This window comes from Phalacrocorax carbo, chromosome 3 (genome assembly GCF_963921805.1).
Source record: "Phalacrocorax carbo chromosome 3, bPhaCar2.1, whole genome shotgun sequence".
NCBI classification, from domain to species: domain Eukaryota; kingdom Metazoa; phylum Chordata; class Aves; order Suliformes; family Phalacrocoracidae; genus Phalacrocorax; species Phalacrocorax carbo.
This window is the reverse complement of record NC_087515.1, coordinates 129,275,365-129,294,201: the sequence shown is the minus strand read 5'-3', so window position 1 is coordinate 129,294,201 and position 18,837 is coordinate 129,275,365. Positions and strand designations below refer to the sequence as shown.

At 71.3% G+C, this 18,837-nt stretch overlaps 1 protein-coding gene across 3 annotated transcripts; it reads right to left on the bottom strand.

The window, feature by feature from the left end:
- Positions 1-181: 181 nt before the first annotated feature.
- Positions 182-15,636, bottom strand: DPYSL5 (dihydropyrimidinase like 5). 3 transcript variants are annotated; one of them, XM_064448419.1, is made up of 13 exons: positions 15,570-15,636; positions 10,224-10,488; positions 8,551-8,709; positions 7,543-7,722; positions 7,367-7,435; positions 7,034-7,078; positions 6,779-6,854; positions 5,995-6,151; positions 4,705-4,846; positions 4,173-4,315; positions 3,881-4,088; positions 2,314-2,482; positions 182-1,409 (listed from the first exon to the last, which is right to left on the bottom strand). In XM_064448419.1, the coding sequence occupies exons 2-13, from the start codon at positions 10,482-10,484 to the stop codon at positions 1,324-1,326; spliced, it is 1,695 nt and encodes a 564-aa protein (XP_064304489.1). In that variant the 5' UTR covers positions 10,485-10,488; positions 15,570-15,636; the 3' UTR covers positions 182-1,323. The 3 variants fall into 3 exon arrangements, with proteins under 3 accessions (XP_064304489.1, XP_064304491.1, XP_064304492.1); XM_064448421.1 differs by lacking the exon at positions 15,570-15,636 and adding an exon at positions 15,475-15,518; XM_064448422.1 differs by lacking the exon at positions 2,314-2,482.
- Positions 15,637-18,837: the final 3,201 nt, after the last annotated feature.

Sequence of the window (18,837 nt, the reverse complement as noted above, 5' to 3'; positions counted from 1 at the left end):
CTGCACCCCCGTGCCCCCCCCCGCCTGTGTCCCCCCAGTCCCCGTGGCAGGGCTGGGGGTGCTCCCAGCAGCCCCCCGGGGCCCGGAGCTGGGGCGCCGTTGGGGTGCAGGGGCTCGCAGAGCCCACCGCGTGCCTTACCCCTGCCGGGACCCCCCCCAAAAGCAGGCGTCGGGGCCGGGCGCTGTGAGAACGGTCTTTAATGAGCAAACAGAAACGTACTGCAGGTTCCTAAAACGGCCAAGATGCAACTACCTGGGGGCGGGCGGGACCCCCACGCCGGGCTGCGCCCACCCGGCCCCCCCGCACACCTACAGGGACCATCTAGGGGAAAAGTGCACAAGGAACAAACTCACATCTGACACGACCCCGGGGGACGGGCTGGGGAGGGGGAGCGGGATAGCACCAGTGCGCCCGGGGACCCTGCTCTGCGGGGGCTGCACACCCCACCGGCACCCAAGGGGCGCTGGGGGTCCCCGGCGGCCCCGCGGCGGGGCGTGGAGGGACGGGAGGAGGGGTGCTCCCGGCGCGGGGCGAAACCGGCGGCCGCTATCGCGCACGCAGGGACGCACGCGTGTGCGCGCACGCGCGTGTGCTATGAACTGAGGCCATGCACGGCGTGACACGCACGTGCGCGCGCACATGTGGCGGTGAGGCCCTTTGCACGGAGGGACGCACGCGTGTGTGCGCACACGCATTGGCTATGAACATCTCACTGGCCATGCACGGCGTGACACGCACGTGTGCGCGCACACGCGGTGGCGAGGCCCTTTGCACGGAGGGACGCACGCGTGTGTGCGCGCCTGTGCCAGCAGGCAGCTGCCGGCTCCACGCCGGCGCAGGCGTGTGCGTGCCGTGACGCTGCTCGCTGCCGGGGCGTGGGAAGGGCTCACGCGTCCCGCGTGGGGGGGCTGGAGGGGGTGCAGGGATGGGGGCGGGGGGTGCAGCCCGGGGGAGGGAGGGGTGGAAGTGGGGGTGGGGGGGGGTCCCTGCTGCTCCCCTAACGCTAGTGACACAAACCACTTCAGAGTATTTCCACGTGATGCACAAACAAGTCAAAAATTCACTGATCCAAACCCAACGTGCAAACAGAAAAGGGCCGGGGCAGGCCCACCCGCTGCCCCCGTCCCCTCCCGCCGGCCGGGCTGTGGCCCCCCGGCTCCCGGCCCCTGGCTGCTGGCTCACGCTGCCGGCACGGCCCCGCGGGCAGGACGGGGGCCAGGCAGGGCGCCCCGGTGCGAGGGGAGCCCCGCCAGAGCCGGGGTCCCGGGGGGGGCGGCGTGGGGCCGGCGCCTGGTCCTCAGTTGGGGGACAGGTCCCCGGCTCTACCAAATGCCGCTCGACCGGCCTCCGGGGGGAGCGAGAATCCGGGCCGAAGCTCGCTTTGGAACGTGGTCATCGATCTGAGAACCTGCCGGACAGACGGACGGGTGGGCGTCAGGGCCACCAGCGCCAGGGCGAGAGCCCGATGGCCACCCCGACCCACCCCGCCGGGGGCTCCCAGCTCCCACCCCTCCGCCGGCACCGTGGGGAGAGCGGGTGGTCCGTGTCCCCCCGGCTCTGCCACAGCCCCACTCCCACCTCAGCTGTGCCGCATGCGGTGGGCAAGCACCGGAGCACCAGTGCCTCGTGCGGCACCGGCCACGCTGGGGCTGACGCCCACGACCCCCCAAGGCCCCAGCGTCCCAGGGCAGCCCCATCCACACCGGGAGCACCGAGCAGGGTGCTGCCAGCGCCGGCACAGCCAGCACCGAGCCGCGGTGAGCGTGGGCAGCACGGAGCGCTGCTGCCGAGGGAGCAGGATGCAGCCAGCCCCGCTCCTGCCCGGGCACGGCACGCGGCTCGGTCCGTGGCAGCCGCGGTGTGGGATGGTGAGCGCCAGCCGGAGCCGCGGGGATGTCCCCCCTCCCTCCGGTCCCAATCCCGGGGACGCAGGCGCCCACCAGGGCCAAACACAACGCATGCGCCGGCTCAGTCCTGCCTCGGTCCCCCGGCCGCCCCCTGCCCGGCACAGAGGTGCAGCCACACGACGGACGGTGCATGGAGGGATGGGCGAGGGCTGGAGGGGCTGCGGGTCTGGGGACGGGGTCAGCTCCCTACTCTGCCATGGGAGCACTGGGGCGGCATGGTGCCCTACCCAGGGGGATGGAAGGGTGCGCCCTGGGGTGGTGATGGGGCACCCTGGGGTGCTGCTGGGGAGGCGAGTGCCCAGCCGGTGCCGGAGAGCCGCCGGATGCGGGGCTGCCGGCGAGCCCCAGGGGGGGCTGGGCGCAGGGCCGGGGTTGCCGGGACCCTCGCTGTGGCCCCGCTCTTACCAGACAGGCTGAAGCTGGACTCGTGGAGGTCCCTCATGCCCCCGTGTCGCGTGGCGGGCCGCGTGGGCGTATCGGCCAGGGGCGTCCCCGTCTCTTTTTTCCCGGCATGCACAACCACGGCCACGTCCCCCAGGTACGGGGTGCGATCCACACCCCGCAGCTTTAAACTCTGCCAGAAGGGAAAGAAAAAGCAGAGAGAGCGTCAGCGCGGGTGGCACCGGGGGTGCCCTGCGGCGCAAGCGGGGTTAGGGGTGCTGCCGCCTTACAGCGGGGTGCGGATCAGCCGGGTGCAGGGGGGGAAGGAAGGGGGCTGGGGCATGCTGCAGCTAGGGAGGGGGCTGTGGTGTGGGGAGGGGGCTGTGGTGTGGGGAAGGGGTGCAGAGAGGATGAGAGTCACTGAGTGGGGTGCTGGCTGGGCTGTGGGGCTCCCAGTGCAGGAGGGCCCGGCGTGGAGCGGTGCCAGGGCAGGGGCCAGGGGAAGCAGGTGGCCTTGGTGGCACAGCCCCCTCGACCTAGTCCCCTGGCGATGCCAAGCAAACACCCCGCAGCGAGGCGCAGGCAGGTGATGCCCCGTGCAGACGCAGTGGCAGGACCCTGACCCGTGCCCCCCACCCATGCACAGCTCCAGCTGGGCACCCCAGCGCTGGGCATCGGCTCCCAGCTCCCTGGGATGGCGCCGGGGTCCCCCCCTGCCATCCCCTTCCCTCGCAGCATCGGCACCACGTCGAGCCCCCCAGTGCATCCCTGATGGACGCACAGTGGTTGGAGGAAGGCGTGGGGACACGGAGGGGTCCCCAGTGCCAGGACACGCCAGCACTCCCGGGTGTCACGCCAGGACAGCCCCAGGGACCTGCAAATGCAGAGGGGGACGTCGGGGTGGTGGCTGCATCCCTTGCCTGCAGCGGGTCAGTGATGGGGTGCAGGGCTGGCGCTGTGGGATAGGGGGGCAGCGAGGAGGAGAGGGGCTTCTGCAGCCCCACGAGCCCAGGGGGGCCCGGGGTCCCCTCCTGCCACGCAAGTCCCTGCCCCGGTGCACATGGGACCACAGCGAGCTGAGGGACCACCTCAGGGGGCTGCAGAGGGGTGACATGGCGAAGCGCAGAGAGGCCAGGACAGAGGGGTGCGGGGGGCCCCGACGCTTGGCACGTGCCTTGCACGTGTGTCAGGACGGCTGCAGCATGCAGGGCGACTGCCCCCAAATCCTCTGCACTGCCGGCACACAGCAAGGGCAGGCGCTGGTGGGGGTCCTCCACTGTACGCCCACCAGCAGGGCCGCCACTGCCGGCGCTTGGCCCTGGCCAGACACTGCCATCATCCCCCGTCCCCGGCGCGAGGCACGCTGCGCTCCCGCCACGCGACGCTCCAGGGCGGTACCGACCACGGCACGACGTGGCACCCGGCCGGCACAGCACTAGCCGGCACAGACCCGTCCTCCCGGCACCGGCAGCACCGATGCACGCCGCTGGGACCGCTGCGGCAGTCCCCTCCGGCAGCTGGGAGCACGGCACAGCGCAGCCCTGCCCCACGCCGCGGCACAGCGCCGGCACGGCCCCCGCCACCCTCCTACCTTCTCCCGCTGCACCAGCTTCTTGTAGACGGAGTCCGGGAAGGAGCGGAGCGGGCAGAACTTGCCGGTACCCTCGGCGCACATGAAGACGCCGTTCTCGTAGACCACGCGCCCGCGGCTGATGGTGACCAGGGGCACCCCGTGGCACCGCATGTTCTCGTACAGGTTGATGTCCCCACCCTGCACCTGGGTGCTGGCCGAGATGGTCCTGGGCAGGGGGACGGGGTGGTGAGTGGGTGCCTGGCGGCTCGGGGAGCCCCCTCCCCGGCCCCCCACCGCTGCCGGCACCTACTTGGTGGCCTCGGGGTCCCAGACCACGACGTCTGCGTCGGCCCCAGGGATGATCCGGCCCTTGCGGGGGTACAGGTTGTGGATCTTGGCAGCGTTGGAGCTGGTCACAGCCACGAAGCGGTTCTCATCCATCTTGCCCCCGACCTGCCGTCGGAGCCGGGGGGTGAGGATGTGCCAGGCCACATCCTGCCCCAGCCCCGTCCCATCCCAGCTGCCTGCGCCCTGTCCCTCACGCTCTGTGCTGCCCACCCCAAACCCCCCAGGCACCTTGGGGGTGCTGCTGGGTCCGTGCCCCGTGCTGGCACCCACTGGGTTGCACTGGGAAGCACCTCACCCGCCCCCAAGCTGGAGGGAAAACACCTCACAGAGTGTCCCATGGGACCTGGGGCAAGGGCCCTCCTGCCCCAAAGCTGGGGCCAGCTCAGCCCAAGCCAGTCCTGCTGCCAAGCCCCCCCAGGAGCCAGGGGAGCAGCTCCATCCCACTCCCATCCCGGTGGTTCCTGTGGGCCGGGGAGGGCTGCGGGACCCCATACCACGCCTCGCTCCCAGATGATGTTCATGCGGTCCTGCACCCCGCTGACACCGTGAGGGATCTTGGTGAAGTCCTCCTTGCCCATGGCTTTCTGCTTGGTGCTGAAGGGCCGGTGGTCGGAGGCCACGATGTTCAGCGTGTCGCTGTGGGAGGACAGTGCGGAGCTGCTGATGGCACGGCTGGGGCAGCTCGGCCACAGCCGGCCGGGAGCGGGGTGCCCGGGGAGCTCAGCACCCGTGCGCTGGGGAGCCTGGGGAGCTCAGCGCCCAAGGAATGGAGCACCTGTGCCCTGGGGTGCCCGGGGAGCTCAGCGCCCAAGGAATGGAGCACCTGTGCCCTGGGGTGCCCGGGGAGCTCAGCGCCCAAGGAATGGAGCACCCGTGCCCTGGGGTGCCCGGGGAGCTCAGCACCCAAGGAATGGAGCACCTGTGCCCTGGGGTGCCCGGGGAGCTCAGCACCCAAGGAATGGAGCACCTGTGCCCTGGGGTGCCCGGGGAGCTCAGCGCCCAAGGAATGGAGCACCCGTGCCCTGGGGTGCCCGGGGAGCTCAGCACCCAAGGAATGGAGCACCTGTGCCCTGGGGTGCCCGGGGAGCTCAGCGCCCAAGGAATGGAGCACCCGTGCCCTGGGGTGCCCGGGGAGCTCAGCGCCCAAGGAATGGAGCACCCGTGCCCTGGGGTGCCCGGGGAGCTCAGCACCCAAGGAATGGAGCACCTGTGCCCTGGGGTGCCCGGGGAGCTCAGCACCCAAGGAATGGAGCACCCGTGCGCTGGGGAGCCTGGGGAGCTCAGCACCCAGGGAGCAGGGTCTCTGGGGAGCTCAAAACCAGACAGGAGGGTGTTTGAGGAGCTCAGCACCCAGGGAGCTGGGTGCCCAGGGAATAGGACACCCACGCAGTAGGGTGCCTGGGGAGTGGGGCACCCACGCAGTGGGGTGCTCAGTGAGGGCTTGGCAAGTGCAGCATCCACAGAATGCAGCCCCAAGGGAGCACAGCGTCAGGGAATTGAGGAGCCCGGAGAGCCTGGTGCCCAAGAAGTGAGGTGCTGGGGATGTGGGGTGCTCAAAGGATGGGGTGTCTGGAGAGTGCAGCACCGGGGGTGCCAGAGCGCGTGGTGCTGGGGTGATGGGGCAGCCAGACGGCACGGCACCCACAAGCAGGACACCCGGGCATGCCGGACACTGGGGATGCCCGGAGAGCAGCGGCAAGCGTGGCAGCTGGGGAAGGGGGTGCCGGGAAGCACGGCCGGCAGGGAAGGGGTGCCCAGGGCGCGGGGTGAGCGGGGTGCCTCACTTGGCGAGCAGGCTCATGAGGTAGGCGGAGGTGTTGGTGTCCAGGCGCAGCGGCGGCACGGTGACGTAGGCGGCGGCGTGGAACCAGTCCTGGTGGTAGTAGTGCAGCCCGGTGAGCGTGGCGTGCGCCGTGGTCGTCTCCGCGTACACCACCTTCCCTGCCGGGGCGGAGGCACACGCGTGGGGCTGGGGGCAGCGGGTGGGTGTGCAATGGAGGGGTGTGCGTGGGTAAGTGTGCAAGGAGCAGGTGTGTGCTCTGCACGTGTCGGTATCTCTGCAGGCAGCGTGTGCCCCTGCCTGCGCATGAACCCCATGTTCACATGTGTGCCTGTGTATGCACATGTGCTCACGTCTGTCCCACGTCTGTGCAAGCAGAGCTGCCGGCGGCCGTGGGCCCACGTGTGCGCCCCTGGGCAAGGGCACGTCCCCACATGCACACGTGTGCTCCTGTGTCCGTGTGTCTGTCCTGCCTGCATCCCTGTCTGTGTAAGAGCCCACTCTCTGCATGTCCGCGGCCCTGTACCTCCCGTGGCGTGTGTGTCCACGCCTCTGCACGTGCCACGGCCCCGCACGTACCCACGTCCATGTCCCTGCAGGCCCACGTGCACCCTGCATGTGGCACGTGTCCGTGTCCATGCACGTGCCTCCCGTCCACACGTGTCATGTCCGTGTGTGCCTGTGACCCTGTCCGTGTCCCACGTCTGCAGCCCCACATGGGCTCGTGCCTGTGAGCCACCCCCCCCTCCCCACGGAGGGCCACATCCCACCCCACTGCTGGCCCCTACCTTGCATCTTGGCGGCGGCGATGACATCCCCCGCGGACATGCTGGAGACGTTCACCAGGTAAACGGGGCAGTGGGTCTGCGGAGAGAGGGTCAGTGCCACCGTCCCCGCGGCACCCCGGCTCCATGAGGGGGTGTCCCCCCCGCCCCATCCCTCCCGCCCCCCCATGGAACCAGGGTGCCCACCCGCAGCTGCAGCAGGGCACGGACCAGCAGCGGCAGGGCTCGGTCCTGGCCGCCCGGCTCAGGAGCACTCACCCTGTTGGCAATGGTGATGACGCGGTGCGTGGCCTCGGCTTCCAGCTGCGGAGAGAGCGGGCAGTGAGGCACATAGCATGGCACGGCCCCCCGGCCAGGGCACGGAGCGGGCTCGGGCCCGGTGGCCCCGCCGGATGGGTGCGTGGGGCGTGGCTGGGTGTGCAGCCGGCGTGCCGGTGGGGCAGAGGTGGGTGCGCACATGGTGTGCAGACAGGTGCGTGGACGGCGTGCAGCTGGGCGCATGGCGCCAGCTCTGAGGATGCCCCGGAGCATCCCACCCACATCCCGGGCCACCGCCTGCGCAGGGACTCGGGGGCACCAGCAGCCACCTACCTCTTCAGGCCGGCTGATCTCAATGCCCTCCGGCCCCGTGATGCCCAGGTCCAGCGCCTCCTTCGCTCCCTGGGGAATCGGGACGGGGTGGGGGATGTCAGGGTGGGGGCGACACGGGGGGCTCTGCCCCATCGCTGCCGGGTCCCCCGTGGGCAGCCCCTGGCCCCAGCACTCACCTCAGCCACCAGCTCGCCGTTCTCGGCGTGGACCCGGGCGATGGCCCCGATGTCGCGGCAGGCCCGGAAGACCTGGTAGAGCTCACTGTCCCGCAGCATGTACAGGTCCTTGTAGGTCATGAACATCTGGAAGGAGTTCACCCCCTTCTCCCGCACCAGCGTCTCCATCTCTGCCTTCACCTGCGCCGGGACTGGGGGTCAGCACGGTGGGGGGGACACGGCAGCCATGGGACCAGCTCCCCCCAGCCACGGGGCAGGTGTGGGGTGAGCTGCCCCCCACCACGGGGCAGGGACCAACGCTTTGTCCCTGGGGACGCGAGATGCAGGATTTGTGCATGCACCCTGGGGTGATCTGGGGAGCGACAGATGCTGGGGGGGGCGGGGAGGATTTTGCTTGCTGTGTCATGCTGTGATCTGGCCCTGGCCTGGCTGGACCCCCAGTGTGCTGGGATGCACCCCAGGGGGGGCACCCGCTCTGTCCCCATCCACCTGGGAAGGGTCTCGTGGGCCACGGGGCACACAGGGGCTGGGGTCTCCCTGCAGCGTGACCAGGAGCAGCCTGGCTCAAGCCAGGCCTGATCCTGCTCTGGCAGCTTCGGTGGGGATTGCAGGGGCTGAGCGTGCCATGGGACGGGGTCCGGGCGCCGAGCAGGGCCAGCCCTGTGGCCACCACCATGGGGGCCGTGCTGCAGGATGGGGTCTCCCCCGAGATGGGACCGCCGTGCTCGGGCACCCCACTCCCCTCCATGGAGCGGCAGCACCTTCCCTGCCCTGGCGAGGGGCTCAGCCCTGCGGAGACCCCCTGCCCTGCTGAGCCCAGATCAAGGCAGCTCAAAAGGCAGCCTGGGGGCTCAGCCCAGCCCACCCCAACAAGCAGCTAATGGGATCAGCGGGGCCCGGAATTAGCCCTGGCTGCAGCAGCTGCTCCCGGGCACCGCGGCCTCAGCGCCCGCCTCGCCGCGCCGGGGTCAGAGCCTTGCTGTACCGGCGCAGCGCGGCCACACTCACCTTGGGCGCCCACCAAGTGATGCCCATGTGCAGGGCGTAGTCGCAGCAGACCTTGGGGTCGGCCAGGCTGCGGCACTTCTCGTAGGCGTCCAGCAGCGAGGTCTCCTTGTCCGGCAGGACGTGGCCGATGATCATCGTCGTTCCTCCCACCAGGGCTGCCTGCGGGCGACAGGCACAGTGGAGGGGGGACAGGATTCACCCCCCCAGGGAACGGCCCTCCCAGGGCCCGCGGTGCTGCCCACACCGTGGGGCAGCACTAATCCTGCCTGGCTGCCAGCAGGGCTGATCCCAGGTGCCTGGGCTGGGACAGCCACATTCGGGGCATGGCAATGCCTGCAGGCAGGTGGGGGCCCTGCGCTGGGCACCTCTACAGGCGGGGATCCCCCTGCATCACCCTGGGGTGCAACTGCCCCCGCAGCACCCTGGCCCTGCCCACAGCTGCCTGGCTGCAGCAGCATATCTGGGCGCTCAACACATCTGGAGAGCCTCATCCTGCTGCTTGTCGGGGCACCGACTGCCCCCCCCCAGCACCAACCGCTGGATTTGGGGTGCCAGGGGGATGCCCTGCCTGGGCTGCCCATGGGCTGGGCACCGCAGCACCCCCCAGTTGCATCCCCGGCGTGGGGCCCGATCCAGGATGGAGCTGCCCAGCGCAGGCCCGGCAGCACGGGGGCTGCAGGGAGAGCCCCCCGACGCGGCACACATGGGCAGCAGGGCGGGCACCATCGCACCTGGTGGCGGCGGCCCTGGCTCACCCGGCCTGGCTAATCCCTAAAGCTCCTTTACCAACGCGGCGCGGGCCGGCAGCCCCGGCGCAGTGCTGTGAGGCAGCCTGCCGGGACGGGGACGGGGAGCAGGCGCATCACGGGGTGCCTGTGGTCGCCGCACTGGCCCCCTGCCCTCTGGCACACTGCCGTGCTCCTCACTGTGCCGTGCATGGCCCCCCAACCCCTATGCTGCAGCAGCCGTGGCAGAGCCGAGCCCCCTGCCCAGGGACGCTGGGCACACCGGGGCCAGGCACGGCCAGCACCGGCCCGGCACAATGGCTGCTCTGTGCGCGGCGCTGGACACAGCCGGCCCCGGCGCCGCCCGGGACAAGCCTGTGCTGGCCCCTCGACACCCACAGGCAGTGGCAGCCGGTGCACGGCACCGCCGGCCCCAGTAGGGCCCCGAGCTGGGCTGGCACCACGGAGCGTCCCCACGGCAGCCCCGCTGCCGTCGGTGCCTACGGCCAAGCCAAGCCTGGGCTTGCCGTGCCCCGGCCGGGAGCCGGACGAGCACCCCCTCAGCAGGGTCTGCGGGCTCCGAGGGGTCCCCACGCAGGGCAGTGCCTTTGCTGCAGGCAGGGGGACTGCACCCCATGGGGACCATCCCTGCTGGCATGCCCACCTCTCCGCTCGCCCTCCTGGTGAATGGGGCTGGGGTCCCGGCTCCCGGCTGCCTGGGCTGGGGGCTCATCCACCAGCACGTGGCATCTTCCACTCACTGCCCTGTGGCACGGCCGGCGGCACATGGTGAGCTGCCGGAGCAGGGGGTCCCTATGGTGGCACAGGGTGCTGCGGCGCCAGGGACCAGGGACCCCTCCCTGAATTGGGATCAAACCCACCCGCCAGGGGCTCGGGGTGCGGGCAGGACGCCTGGGGGTGCAGGCGGGGGCCACAGCCAGGTGGTACCTTGGTGCCATGGTAGAAGTCATCCACACAGGTGGCGTTCATGAAGGTCTGGTGGAAATGGGTGCTGGTGTCGATGCCGCCGGGGATGACGAGCTTGCCTGTGGCGTCGATGACCTTGGCCCCGCCGGGGATCATGAGCTCGCGGCCCACTTGCTGGATGATGCCGTTCTCGATGTAGACGTCCGCCTCCAGCGTGCAGTCGTCGTTCACAACCTTCCCCCCCTTGATGAGGATCCGCATGGTGGCCGCGTTGGCGAGCATGGTGCTGCGAAGGCAGGCGTCAGCCCCGGGGCAGACGCCAGGTGCCCCTGTCCCGCGCAGCCCCCCGGGGCTGGGGGAGGCTCACCCTCATTGCCCCCCCCCAAGGGGGTCCCGGCCCAGCACAGTGCTGCCGCTGTGGGGAGGCGAGTGGCCCTTCTCGGCACGGGGTCCCGGTGCAGGCAGGGCTCTGGGCAGCCCCGCGGCTGCGCATCGCCATGCCCATCCCCACCCCGGGCCGTGTCAACACTGGATTATCCCAGGAAATCTGCAGGAGGGGGGGGGCTCTGGGCACCGACTCCCTTGCTCTGGCAATGTGAGCCTGCACCCCAGCCGGCACCGCGGTCCCAGCACCCAGAGCCGGCCAGGGAATGGGGCTGCCGGACACCCAACCCCTGCCAGCCCCACATGCTGGCCCCCCTCGCTCTCCCTCTGGCCGTGGGCAGGGATCCTCGGGTGAGGGAGGGGGCCAAGCCCCGGCTGCTGGTGCCACCCATGCCGAGGGACACCGCCGGGGCTTCTCTGTGGGGCGCGAGCACCCGTGCTTGGGGCAGGCTGCCTGCCTTGCTCTGGCAGCACCGTAGGGTGGCCAGGGCCAGCACCACTCACTGGGGCCTCTGCCCCACAGCCCTGCACAGTGCCAGCTGTGCCAGAGCCCCCCACGCTGCCCCAGCGCCGCCTTCGCCCCCCGCCCCAGCAGCAAGGGTCCTCCCCAGACACAATCTGTAATTCTTTCGGTAGATGAAGGTCAGGCGCGATCGACCCGTCTGAGCACGTGACAGCTGTGGGGGCACCCCGGGAGCGCGTCCCACCCTGGGGACCCCACCTGAGCCCCCACCCCAGAGACCCCTCTGCAAGGACCCACTGCAGAGATTCCTGCCCCAGCAACTGCACTGCATGGACACCCCCCAGGGACCCCGCAGGGCCCTCAGCGGTGCTGCCTGCCCCTCTCCCGACAAAGGCCAGGGCACGTGTGTGGGCATCACGGCACCGATCGGCCTCGCCGGCACGGCCATGGGGCAGAGCCCACGGCAGTGCCGGCTGTGGGTGACCAGCACCGAGCGGCCCCGGCGGCCACGGGGCGAGCAGGGCCCCAGCACCCCCCCGACCCCGGTGTCCCCAGGGCCCTGGATGGGGACAGCAGATGCTGTCCGTGCTGTGCCGCCGGGACCGGCACCGGATCATGGGGCAGAGGATGCTGCTGGTGGGGACACGGTCCCTCATGGCAAGGGGCTGTCTCGGTGCCCCCACGTCCCCGCCACCGCTCCGTGTGCTTGCTGGGGCCGGAGCACCGCGCCGAAGGGACTGTCCTGAGCAGGTGCCAACGATTCCCAGCCGCCCAGCGAAACGCCGGCTCAGCAGCAAATGGCTTCCCCGGGCGCCAGACCTGGCGGAGAGCCGCGGTGGCCGGCGGGGCTGAGCTGGGCCCGGCCGGCAGCTGAGCATTCCTGGCGCTGCGGGCAGGAGCAGCTGCCCGGGGAGGGCGAGCGGCCGTCCCCACCGCAGGGCCACAACCGCGCTGGGGCTGGGGGGCACCGGGAGCCCGCGGCTCTCACCGCGGCACAGGACCGCAGCGAGGGGTCCCGCAGGCAGCGTCCCCTGCCACAGGCAACGCTCCTGGGAAAGGCAGCCCCTGCCCTGCCAGCAATGCCACTGCTGCGCAAGCTGCACTGGTGGCCGAGGGATGGCAGAGGAAAACGGGGTCTCAGAGGGGCCGAGGCGGGATGGCAGCCACCTTCCCACTGGCAGGAGCTCCTCGTGCGGTGTGCCAAGCCACCGCGCCACGGTGGGCACCGGCACCCCATCCTGGCCGGTCCTGCGGTAGGGGTAGCCCCTGCCTGTGCCTGCCCCTCGCTGACCCCCAAGCCCAGGCACGCAGGGAAGCTGCTGCCCCATGCAAGGGCTGTGCTGGGGGCCACCCGGACCCACGGCTGTGCTGCCTGCCCTGGGGGGACAAGGGGGACAGCCCCAGGCCGAGACCTGCCAAGACCCTGTGGCTGCAGCAGCCATGACAGGGCAGGATGTTGGGGCACAGACCGATCTCGGTGGGGTGAGGGACCGCACGAGATACCGCAGTGCCCACTGCCCCCCCCCCCAAGTCCACTGGGACCCCAGTGCAGGGGTGGGCTGGGCAGGATGGTGCTCCCATGGTGCAGGAATGGGGGGTGTGGGAGGGAAGCGGTGCACGGCACCCCGAGATGAAAGCGGGTTGCTGTGACAGACAGATCTGGAGCATGGCGGCGTGCAGGGAAGCAACCTGTGCCGGCACCGAGCAGCACCGCAGCACCCACCCGCCGTGCAGCATGGGCAGGGCCCCCCGGCACGGGTGGCACAGGAGGGCACAGGTCCCCGGGACCATGTCCCAGCCTCGCCTGCCCTGCTCCCCACAGCAGCATGGGGATGGGGTGACTGTGCCCGCCCATGCCTGGTGTGGCCAGCTGCCACCTGGATTTGGGAGGTCTGGCACAGGCGAGCGGGTGGGCTCCCCGGCCCCACGGGTGAGAGGGTGGCTGGAAGGGGGTGAGTGAGGCAAGGCACAGGCTGTGGGGACAGAGCATCACTCAAGGACCCGGGCAAGGGCGAGCCATGTCAAGGGCTGGCAGCTTGACATGCTGCCCGTGGCCTTGGCCACCATGGAGCCGCCCACGCTACCGCGCTCCCCCCACCACGCTGTGCCAGGCCCCTTTCCCACCCCCTCCTTGGGGACCCGGCCAGCCACCCCCTACACCCAGACCTGGGACAGCACTGCCACCCCTCACCTCCTGTGTCGCCAGCCACTGCTCCAGCCGTGACGCCGGTCCCTGTGCCTGGCACAGGCAGCCCACCGTGGGCTGCCCGGCACACCAGTCCCCCCAGCTCACACCCAGTCCCCCCACAGCTCATACCCAGTCCCCCCACAGCTCACACCAAGCATTCCCAGGGGTGCTGCCCCCCGGCCCCCAGCCTGTGCTGCAGTGCCGGCATGGCACAACCTGCCCTGGGAACACCCAGGCTCTTGCCCGCGCCTTGGCCAGCCGCTGCGGCGCGGCGGCACAGCCAGCATCAGGCGGCAGCGGCTGTTTGCTGAGGCGGAAGGCAGGAGGTGCCTGCGAGACAACAGGTTCCCCAGGCAGGGCAGAAACGTGGTGTCAGCACCAGGGGGGCCATGAGCATCCTCGGGGCCCCCCCACCCGGCCCCCCCACCGCAGCCGGCGCCCCCACGCCGCAGGTCTCTGGCTCGGCTGGCCTTGGGTGCTGATGGCAGCCCGGCCAAGCCCCGGGAGGCAGGGGGCTGCAGCAGCGCTTCCCGGCATACAAAGCAGCACGGCCATCTCGGGGGGTTCGCGGCCCCCGCAGAGCCTGCCGGCTGCTTCTCCAGCCACGAGCCGCAGGGGCTGAGGGACAGCTGTGACCCCGGCAGGACAAAGGGACCCCTGCCCCGGCGGGGGCTGCCGGGGGGGGCACCTGTTGGGGCCGGGGCGGCTGCTGGGCCCAGCCTTTGTGCCAGGACAGTGGGGATGCGGCACGGCCGCACACAGAGCCGCATTGTGCAGCGAGGCGATGCTGGGGGCTGCTCCCGTGCCTGGCCTGCTGCGGCCTCCCGCTTTTGTCTGTGCTGGTGAGACCCCCAGCACCCACCCCACCTGGCACCCACCCTCCTGCCTGGGGCCGCCCCGCCTGGACCCCGGCTGGGACCCTCCTTCGTCAGTGGGCTCGGTGACTGTCCCCTCCCGAGCAGGTTCAGCCTCACCGGTGACACCAAACCACAACCACGGCCTGTCCGCGGCCAGCGGCTGGGCGGGCATCGGCCCCCACCCCGGCGATGACTCCTGGGGGTCACGACCACCCTGCCCCTTCCCCAGCTCCGTGTGGCCGCGGCCATGCCGGGAGCTGGTGTCCCGCTCCGGCGCAGCACAGTGGGCCTGGGCTGCCCTGCCCTGCTGCCGGCGACCCACTGCCACAGCCAGCATGAGCTCCTGTGCCCGGGTGACCGAGCCACCTCCCCGGTTGGGACCGGGAGACCCAGGTCACCGGACCACCACAAGCCACGGGCGAAGGGCCAGGGGTGCTCCAGCGGAGCTGTGGGCATTCGCGCAGCCGGTCCCGGTCGCCGCGGGCACCTTGGCGGGGCACGCTCCTCGGCACGCGCCACGGCATGGCAGGGCCACGCCCGAGCGAGCGTGGGGCGCGCTGGCACGGCCGGAGGGTGCCGGGGTCCCGGTGGGGCCCCCCGGCCCCATTACGGGGGTCCCCATCGCCCTCCGAGCGCGGACACCAGGGCGTGCCGGGCGGGCACGGCGCAGGCGACGCTGCGGCGGGCACCCAGCCCAGGGGGTCCTGCCAGGCCCCGGGGGGGGGGCCCAGGGCTGCGGCGGGGGGCCGCGGTTGGGGAGCCGGGGAGGCGGGGGGGGTGTCCCCCGGGCGGAGAGCCGGGGCTGCCCCCCGTGGTGCGGGGTGGTGGGCAGGGCGCAGCCCTGGTGCGGGGCCGGGCAGCGGCGGGGGCCGGGGGGGGGTGTCCGGCTGCCGGGGGCGCGGGGGGGCCCGTCCCCGCCGGCCCGGGGCGGCCCCGCAGACAAAGCCCGGTGCCGCCAGCACAAAGGATGCTCCGAGCCGGGGCGGGGCCGCCCGGGAGCCCCCGCGGAACAATGGGCCGGGCCCGGCGGGACCCCCGCCCGCCCACGCGCGCCCCCCCGCCCCGCCCCACCCTGGGGGCCGCGCTCCCCCGCGACCCGCGCACCTGCTGCTCCGCACCCGGTCGCGACACGGCGCGCGCGACGAGAGAACCGCGCCCGCTCGGGCGGGGCCGCTCCGTCGTCGTAGCCGGCCGAGGAGAGCCCCTCGCTCTGTCGCGACATCATGGCCCTGTCGCGACAGGTGACCCGCCGTACGTGGGCGGGGCCCGCGCACCACCTTTCCGCCCCGCCATACCCCGCCAGGCGCCTCGGGAAGGGGATGGCGCGGCGCTCCCCGTCCTAGCCTGTCGCGACACCCCCGCCTGTCGCGATACACGCACCTGTCGCGATACGGCCGCGATAAGTCAGGTCCCGCCGGTGCGGAAACGTGCGGAAACGCCCCGCCCCGCCCGGCCCGGCCCGGCCCCGCCGGTACCTCCCGCTCCGCTCCCGCTCCGGCTGCGCCCGCCGCGCTCCCCGTCCGCGATCGCCTCTCACCCAAACCTGCGCGGCGGGGGGCGGGGCGCGCCCGCCGCCTCTGCCAATCGCCGCTCCGCCTTCCCCGCTGGGGGCGGGGTCGGGCCCCCCACAGCAGGGTAGGCTGCGCGCGGCCTGACTGACGGGCGTAGGGGGCGTAGCCGGCGCCCAGGCCCCGCCCATCGGCGGCCACCTGTCCCGCGCCGTTGCCGTGGTGACGGAGCCGGCACAAAGGCGCGCGGGGGCGGCCCCGTGTGACCCCGGCCACCCCGTGGCACCGCCCCACGGACCCCCACGGACCCACCACCCCCGCCCCCCCCATACCTCCCCCATGGCCCCCCAACCCCTCCCCCGGCACCTCCTCATGGCCCCCGTGGGCCCCCATGGCACACCCCTCATGACACACCCCCCCCAGTGGCGCCCAACGGCCCTCCCATGGCACCCCCTGACCCCCCCCAGCACATCGCTCCCCCATGGACACCCATGGCATCCCCATAAGTGTCTCCCAGCAGCACCCGGTAACACCCAGTGCAGCTCAGGAACACCCAGTAATGCCAGGACAGCCCAGTAGTGCCCAGTAATGTCCACTAAGGCCCAGTACCGCCCAGTAACACCCGGTGATGCCCAGCAGCACCCAGTAACACACAGTGCAGCTCAGCAACACCCAGTAATGCCCAGTACGTACAGTCCAGTAGTGCCCAGTAATACCCCAGCAGCACCCAGTAACGCCCAGTACGTACAGGCCAGTAGTGCCCAGTACACCCCAGCAGCATCAGTAGTGGCCAGCAGCACCCAGCAGCACCCAGTAATGCCCAGTAACACCCCAGCAGCAACTAGTAACATCCAGCAGCACCCAGTAACACTAAGTAGTGCCCAGTAACACCCAGTAGTGCCCAGTACACCCCAGCAGCACCCAGTACACCCCAGCAGCACCCAGTACAGCCTGTAGTGCCCAGTAACACCCAGTAATTCCCAGTAGTGCCCAGTAACACCCCAGCAGCACCCAGTACCACCCAGTAATGCCCAGTACACCCCAGCAGCACCCAGTAACACCTAGCAGTGCCCAGCACACCCCAGCAGCACCCAGTAACACCCAGTAGTGCCCAGTATAGCCCGTCCCAGTCCCCTCCGGGCCGTGCCCCCAGCCTCTGGGGCTGCCACCCCCCGGTCCCCGTCCTGCCCCAGCCCACCCCAGCCGCTCCCGCAGCCTCTCGGGGCAGGACGGGCGCCCTGAGCCGCGCCGTGGCCCCAGCGCAGCCCCGTCCCGCCCTTCCTCGTCGCGGGGGGCACTGGGGGCTCCGGTGTCTGCCGGGACCCCCCGGGCCCTTCCCGCGGAGCCGCCCCCAGCCCCTGTCGCTGCCGGGGCTCCGCCTGCCCGGGGCAGGACTTTGCCTTTGTCCCTGTGCGGTTCCTGCTGGCCCCTTCCTCCAGCCCGGCTCGGTCCCGCTGCCGGCAGCTCTGCCCCCGAGCAGAGCCTCTGCCCCTCGCGGGTCTGGCCGTCGCGGAACGGTTTGGGTGGGGAGGGGCCTTTAGAGGCCACCCAGCCCAACCCCCTGCCGTGAGCAGGGACACCTTCAGCCAGAGCAGGTTGCTCAGAGCCCCGTCCAGCCTGGCCTTGGGTGTTCCCAGGGATGGGGCATCGACCGCCTCTCGGGGCAGCCTGGGCCAGGCTTTCACCGCCCTCAGCGTGAACAATTCCTTCCTTCTCTCTAGTCTGAATCTCCCCTCCTTTAGTTTAAACCCATCACCCCTTGTCCTGTCGCTGCAGGCCCTGCTAAAACGTCTGTCCCACCTTTCTTATCAGCCCCTTCAAGCCCCGAAAGGCCGCAATAAGGTCCCCCCGCAGCCTCCCCTTCCCCGGCTGCACAACCCCAGCTCTCCCAGCCCGGCCTCGCAGCAGAGGGGCTCCAGCCCTCGGAGCATTTCTGTGCCCCCTCTGGCCCCGCTCCAGCAGCCCCGTGTCTGTCCCGTGCTGAGGAGCCCCGAGCTGGAGGCGGCGCTGCAGGGGGGTCTCACAGAGCGGGGCAGAGGGGCAGCACCCCCTCCCTCGCCCGGCTGCCCGCGCTGCTGGGGATGCAGCCCAGGGCACGGCTGGGGGTCTGGGCTGCGAGCGCACGCTGCCGGCTCGTGTCCAGCTTTTCACCCCCAGCACCCCCAAGTCCTTCTGGGCAGGGCTGCTCCCCACCCCTCCATCCCCCAGCCTGGATTGATCCCGGGGGCTGCCCCAACCCAGGTGCAGGACCCTTGTTGAACCTCAGGAGGTTCATATGTGCCCACCCCCCAAACCTGTCCAGGTCCCTGGGGGTGCCAGCCCCCTCCCCAGCACAGCGACTGCCAGCGTGTTACTTGCACACCCCAGCGAGCGCTGCCCGGCTGCCCGACAGCCCGGGGACCCCAGCAAGGTGCCCTGCGGCACCCACCACCGCCAGCCCCGCTCCCCACCACACCCACCCCATCTCCACCCGCCAGAGCCCGGGTCCCAGCGTGGGCACAAGCCCTCAGCACCGGCCCTCAGGGACGTGACGTTCGCCTTTCTCCACCCATCAGGGATGTCCCCCTGTCCCCATCATCTTCCAGCAATGACCAGGAGGGGCTCACAAGGAGCTCAGCTGCCCCTGGGCACCCTTGGGTGCAGTCCCTGGGGGGTCAGGGTGTCTCTGGAGAGCCCCAGCCTGGCTCTTCTCCATTTCGGGCAGTTTTCCTTCTCCAGCCCCATCTCCATGACCCGTCCCTGCCCTCCCCAGCCCCAGCCTGTCCCCTGGGCAGCCCCCAGCCACAGGGGATGGGTGCTCTCCCTGCCCTCGGGGTCCCCTGACACCCCAGCCCTGGCTGAGCTCCAGCATCCCTGTGTGCCCCCACAGCCCATCCATGTCCCCACACCTGGCCCAGCCCCTCACCCCCTCCAGCCCCTCTCCTGGGGTCATCCCATGAGGGATCCCCTGGGCCATGCTCAAGACCCAGACCCACCTTGGAGTCTGGCCTGGGGGTTGCCCAGGAGTCTCGTCACCCACCTGGCTAGAGGGGAAACTGAGGCAGGAGCTGCGTAGGGCAGCTTCCTCACCCACAGCTCATGGGGCAGAGACATGGGGTCCCACTCTGCTGGGGGCTCTGCGCCACCACACCCCGGTGCTGCACTGGCAAAGCCCCCAGTGCCCTGCCCCGGGAGCTAGGCTCAGCCCACTGCCCTCTGCACCTGGGACTGGGACCCCACCGTCACCAGGACCCCA